Source organism: Alnus glutinosa, chromosome 2, assembly GCF_958979055.1.
Source record: "Alnus glutinosa chromosome 2, dhAlnGlut1.1, whole genome shotgun sequence".
Taxonomy (NCBI): domain Eukaryota; kingdom Viridiplantae; phylum Streptophyta; class Magnoliopsida; order Fagales; family Betulaceae; genus Alnus; species Alnus glutinosa.
Window position 1 is genome coordinate 6,757,485 of NC_084887.1, and position 6,891 is coordinate 6,764,375.

Below are 6,891 nucleotides of genomic sequence, written 5' to 3' on the forward strand. Positions count from 1 at the left end.
TGAAGAACAACAAAATTGGAAAATGATATTATATTGAAATTAGGCAAATTCGAGGATGCCTAAAACCTCCATGAGTGATTTAAGGTACTCCCCCTCCATTTTCAGTCAAAGACTGTATACCAATTTTCATGCCTAAAACATTTACTTAGTCTTGTTTATATAGACCTACCTAAAGGCCATTAAACTAATAAGCCACTAACTAATAAGGCCCAAGGCAAAAAGGCCCATTAAACTATTAAGGCAGCCCATTAACTAATATATCCGTTACATAATCTTTCTCTATTCTCATTATGTTACTTATTTTTCCATAGATTTTATTTTTAATTTTGTATTTTTCCTATGTGAGTTGCTATAGGGATCGAGTTCCCCAAGACCCACCCCAGAGGACGGGAGAGGGAGGGTCATCTGGACTCCCCCACCCTTATGACTAGCTTCTTAGGTTGGGAGGAAGTGGTTGCGAAAATGGAGTCCCCTATGACCACCCCATGGAGGTAGAGTGGTCTCACCTTGTTAGACTCACAAAGTGGAGGTCCGGATGAACCACCCTACGCAAGATTGGTACTAGGTAGTTAGAAAACTCACCACCACCCACGGAGGTGACTTTCCCATTTTTGTATATGTGACAAAAATTATGTAACGTTTTAATGTGATATTTTTAGATTTTTTATTTTTTATTTTTTAATTATTATAGTACAGACTTTGTGGCAAATGACAGGGAAAAAAGCACCTCATGGCTACTCCTTTCAATCCATCTTATTTGTAATAGTGCAATGTTTGATAGTGTTGTGGAAAAAATAGACTTAGCTTGGCAAATTTATTCTCAATCTATCTTGGATGTGAAACAGTGGAAAGCCCTTTCCTGGGGATGTGTCTGCCATTTGCCAAACCTGACGAATCAATATACTTGATTATCTATAGGCTTACCGCTTACCATTTGCCACCAAGAAACAGTAATCAACACATTGCTCAGCTTGATTTTCGATCAATATATAGGCTTCACAAAATCATCAAGAGTTAAGACAAAATTGTTTATAAATCGTGTATATACTAGAGCAACTTCCAGTAACGCTTTACAATTTGGGGTAGTTTTGGCATCACCCAAATACTAAATTTAGTCTACAATTTGCCCCATGACCAGCTCCGACTGACATTTCCCACTACCATGCCATGCATCTGCAAGAAGTCTGCAGGTGGGTAGTCATTGAATCTTCCTGACCCGACGAAAATTGGATGACTTGTGCCTCAATTCAATTGGGACCCCAACAGCTCAAGTACATGACCGTCCTCAAAGACTCCTCTGACCGCCTCAGTTTCTCCTCTCTTGCTTTGCTCAAAACCATTGCAGAACTTGAAGGAGAAAGGCTCTTGGCCTGAGACATGGACCTGAGATGGTTCTTGGCATTTTGCTGCGCTGATCTGATGACATGATTCCACCTGCAGATCCCCAGCTGGTCTTTCATGGCCTCCACAACTCCTACACTGGCTGCTACAAAGGCTCTGCTTGTTTGACTCATCTTCTATATATATACTCTTCACAACTCGCTTCTTAATTTGCTCTTCAACTTAAAAACAACGAATTGAACAAACCTTGTGTGACTAACAAAACTGATGATCCAAGAAGGATATATGTGCTTGAACTTGATGATGAAGCAAATGATAGAGGGGAGGTCCCTTATATATAGATTGGGAGAGCCATGGGAAGTTTGTGCAGCAAAACCATGGGGACAATATGGCATTTGCCGGTGGTTTTGGAGTCTAGGGATTGGGGAGCCAATGGTTTTTCTACAGGAGATGACTATACTGCCCTTGTAGAACCAATCGTGGCAGTATTTAGGCATGGGCAACTTTGGTATTTAAAAATAATATGCCTTTCGATGATTACAAAGCATTATTTAATGCTGTCACTTCAGTTGGTAATGGTCCCAATCAGCTTGAGTTACTGATGCGCACACCGTTTACAAGCCAAGATATTTGGAAGGAAAAAACGCTTGTTTTGTTGAAGGTTGAGGTAGGAAGGATAAGAGAGGCGACGGAATGGAATTTAATTTTAATATTAAAATCTTCTTTGGAAACAAAAACTCTAAAATAATTATTTTGGCCTTTTGGGTACTAAAATGAAGAACAAAAACATTTACTAAGACTTTTCCATCGGCATGTGACAACACATGCACCTTAGTTATATGCGTAAGATTCAGGCAGTATGTTTTAACCCAAGTTCACTATAATTATTCGATTAATTTGTCTTTTCTATATTAAACAAGAAATTTTTTTTATAAGCACAACTAATCATAAAGTTATATTGTGCTAATTTATGGATAAAATTAGCTAGGGGTGAAAATGCGGAGTGAATAGGGTTAGTAAAAATTATTATCCGCATATACGTATGCAAATAGCTCTTTTAGGGTATGCGGGTAACTGCACCCGCATTCCCTTTATATATACTATATATTTAATTAAATTAATTAAAACAACATTATTTCGAATTTAATTGGTAAGTTTATGACCTTTAGGTTATGTTAGATTTTTTTCACTATTATCTCAAAGTCATACCTCACTACATTTGTTGTTTTTCTCTTCTTTGGGTGATCTAAACTAGGGCTAGCAATTTTTTACACGATCGGTTAACCTGACACGAACTTAAATGATTAAAATTAAGCTTAAAAGGGTTCAAGTCGTAAAAAGGTTGACCCATTAGACCCGTTTAATAAACGAGTCATTAACGGGTCAACCTATTTGACTCGTATATTTAAGCTTTTTTTTTTTTTCAAGATTAAAAAATAAACTTAAACAATCTTGTTATCTCTCTCTTTCTCTCACTATCTTAAAAGTAAAGACTAAACTAAAAAATCTCACAAAAAATAAAACATATATTTTTCTTTTATTGAGTTAGAAATTGAATAAAAAAGACAGACTAAAAAAAATTAGCCTGAGTTTTTTTTTTTTTTCTTCAAGTTTTCGAACTTGAAGTTGAACCAAAACAAGTAAATAGTATAACAACTCAACGTTTCATATTTTTAATTGTGGAGTAATATGATTATTCAAACAATATGTTTTTTTTTTAAGTTTTTATTTGTGTTTTTATTTTTATTTTTATAAATTTTATTATATAATGAGTCAAACAGGTCGTGTGGAGTCGTGTCAACCCAACACGACCCGTTTAATAAACAGGCCAAACAAGTCATGTCAGCCAACTCGTTATTCAAGTGGGTCATGTTAGGGTCGAAAGATCTAACCCTTTTAGTTAAATAAGTGGGTCAGGGTTGACTCGAACCCGACACGTGAACCCTTTTTGCTAGTCCTAATCCAAATCTCGATTACTCTATGAGATAATGATCCATTATGTATGATAATTGCGAATTGTGTAACAAGTGAAATATTAATTTATTTAAGCTTGTATATAGTAATAACCGCATTATTTAGACAATAATCCAAAACACATATTACATCATATAGAAATTGCGAATAAAAACCCCATTTAATAATTGCAATAAACGCGCAGATGCGGAAGCAGATGTGGCTGTGAGAGACTTGAAAGTGATAAACGTATCCACATTTTCACCCTTACAAAAAACTTCGAGCATTTCAGTTGTGAGTCGCCATAAGTTAAGGCCCAAATAAAACAACTCAACAAATGCGATACCTTGATCCGTACAACCCTTGGGGGCTATCGTGAGTGACATCGTAGGAGGTCCTCACTATGCCACATCACTTAACCTCCCTGAAATTGTCCAGGGGTAAGCAATAGACAAAGTTTTTTTCTACTCCCTGACTTTGGTGAGTAGCGTCCGGACAGTCTTCTGCGACCGCCTTTCCAGAATAGCTATATTATTCCCAAAACAACACTGCATTCGGACGACTTGACCGATCGTCTGGACGGCCAACGTTGTCACTCCTTTCCGCATCTGTAAAGGAGACTCGGAATATTCTGTAACACTAGGTAGCGTCCGGACTTGTTGCCACATTGTCCGGACATCTAGCAGAACCTTCCCAAATAGTGTCGTCTGAAATCCAACCCCGTGTCGAACTCGGAGTAGCTTGACCTAGCGTCTAGACGGTGTAGCTCAGTCGTCCGAACAACTACAACGCTGAAGCTTCTAGATACTGTGAGGCATCCGGACGCCTTCAAAGGCCCGTCTGGATGGTTGCACAGGAACCGACTGTTCTGATTTGAAAATTACATGGAATCTTCATGGACATCTTCTATAAACTTGTGATTAGACACAAGGCATGAAATGAGACACTGTCCATATTACTTGAAAACTCTGAATAGAACCGAAATCCTGTTAAAAAGCAAACATCACATAAAGTGTTTTTGTCTACCAGAATGTTGTCAATATAAAATACTAACACTTTCATCTCCTAAGTGTCTTGGTGTAAAAAAGATGGGTTTTTGAGATTTTCTATGTAATGTCTCGAATAATTAATTAACTAGTGATTAAATTCATGGTTTGCCTCACAGTCCTATTCCACAAAGAATAAGACTCATAGATATCTACTCCTAAAAAAGAGAATACTACGCAGTGAAAACATTATGATTTTCTATCATTCTATCAACATTAGCTGGAATCTACTAAGCATCATCACATTAGCTGAAATCACTATACACATCAATGTTACAAAAGATCCAAATTAATCTTAATACACAACCAAGCCTCAAATTCTAAGTCTACAACATCACCCAAAAGTACTAATTACCATTATCAGCCTTCAAATTCTCAAGCATTAACCGGATCGATGTCACTACGCCAAACGACCGCATCAGGCTTGAGGTCCATATCAAATCCAACATTTAAATATAGTCTAACAATAAAAAAAATAAAAAAATAAAAAGTTTCATAAATGGAAAAGATACAAGCATAATAAGTCCACTACTTAGTGAGTAACAATACACATGGTGTATAGGTAATCATATAATGAACTCAGTTACTTATAAAATCACATGCCGAAATATTAGGTAAGATTATCATTTTAAAGATCATATGCCATGACGATGTAATATATATATATATATATATATATATATATATATATATATATATATATATATATATATATATATATATATATATATATATATATATATATATATATATATATATATATATATATATACATGATAATTAAGAGAAACGTGTCACAATTCAACACCATGTGGTTTATCTGAGATGTTAACCCTTTCCTTGGTACTGTCCCAAGGGACCTATAGTAAAATACCAGTGCCATAGATATTGACGCATATATTCTATCACTAGTAGCCCATTCGATTCCAACCTCAAGTAACTCATGCCGCTAATGACGACCGTCTATAGTGATCACCAATCAAACATGGTTGCACCGGTTACAAAATAATCATTGGCTCCAGTGCTAAACAATAAAGTTAAATCTCTAGCTATAGGGTTAACCTATATAGTAAGCGCATAATCGTTATTCTGCACATACCGGTATACCATGTCATACGTTGCACTTTTATTCACAGTTTTTTTTTACAAGCATGGATTTACATATCGTCATTTTCGTCATCTTATTTATTCATCACTCATTTTCACAAAATAGAGTTCACAGTAATAAAAATGTATTTCATCTAAGTTGTAAGCGTGGACGTTTAATAAAAATAATCATGCTATGTAGGGAGAAAATAATAACAAGTATTCGTGTGAGTTTTACTCAATCATGTCGTAGGGTTCCTCCATAAAATCCACTTAAGGCTCTAGAATCTCGAAATCTGAGAAAAGACTGACCATAAGTTCTAAACCCGAGCTAAAACAAGCCCTAAATCTTAATATGCTCATAATAGACTTTTATACTTACTATCGAACGTCCGGACAGAAGAGGTTGAATATTCAGCCACGACATCAAACGTTCGTCGAGAGGATGTTGAACGTTTGATGCTGGGCAGAAACCCATTTCCGAACCAAAAACCAACAAAACATATTCTAGGCAAGTACTAAGGTCTTAACATTATCCCTAACAGAGTCTTAACCTATAATAATGAACCCATACAGGAAAAGATATGCCTAACATTATCAATACGCTAATCCATCATTAAGCTAATGTTAAGGCCAAAAAAACCATGTAGAGGCTTAAACCTACGAGTTTATGCAATGAAAACAAACCAACAACATAACAACAACAAACTTATTAATTTGGACTAGGAAAGTTGCATCTTTAGAAGCACAAAGGGCCAAGAACACTTCTTGCATCAAGGCACTCTCTTACACCCTTTCCTTAGAAGAAAATTGACTGAAAGGGACAAAGACAAGTTAAAAGGATAAAGGGAAGGTTACTTATAGATGCCCAAGGGTCAAAGGATAAGGATGAAGTGTTTTTCATAGTATTGCCACCTGTCGAATGTTTGGGATGTACCTTCGAAAGTTTAGTGTACTTTTGGCCCAACAGTCCTAGGGTTTTGAGCAAACGTCCAGCGGTTTAATTGAACGTTTAGAGTAGTCTCTGACAAAAGGTACAATCGTCTGGACTGTGCTATGGGACATACGGTCAAAAGTTCAAGCATCCAACATCGAATGTTCAACACTAGGGTTTGATTCGAACATTTGGCTATCACACTTCGAACGTCCAGTTGAAACTAAAGTCAAGGTTTTCTCTTCAAACAAACAATAACAATCCCTATTAAACTCATTAGCACAACAGAAGCTCACTTAACCCAAATTAATAATCTGGGTATTATATTTTGTGCATAATGTCATGTAGCCGTCAGATAGATGTTCTGATGTGTTCTGTTTGAGCCTTTGAACAACTACAAGTGCTTGACGTTAGATGGCTATCAAATAGAAGTCATGATGTTGGAGCGCTAGAGAGTATCATTTTGACAACGATACTTAGAAGTGTTGATGTCCCTTGTTTGAAGGCGTTGAAGTGTTCTAGAGAACTCAC

The 6,891-nt window shown here is 36.3% G+C and overlaps 1 protein-coding gene across 1 annotated transcript; it reads right to left on the reverse strand.

Moving 5' to 3' along the window:
• Positions 1-1,010: 1,010 nt before the first annotated feature.
• On the reverse strand, positions 1,011-1,707 carry LOC133860966 (uncharacterized). The gene has a single exon (XM_062296652.1). It carries the CDS (start codon positions 1,512-1,514, stop codon positions 1,248-1,250), a length of 267 nt encoding a protein of 88 aa, XP_062152636.1. The 5' UTR covers positions 1,515-1,707; the 3' UTR covers positions 1,011-1,247.
• Between the last annotated feature and the right edge of the window lie 5,184 nt (positions 1,708-6,891).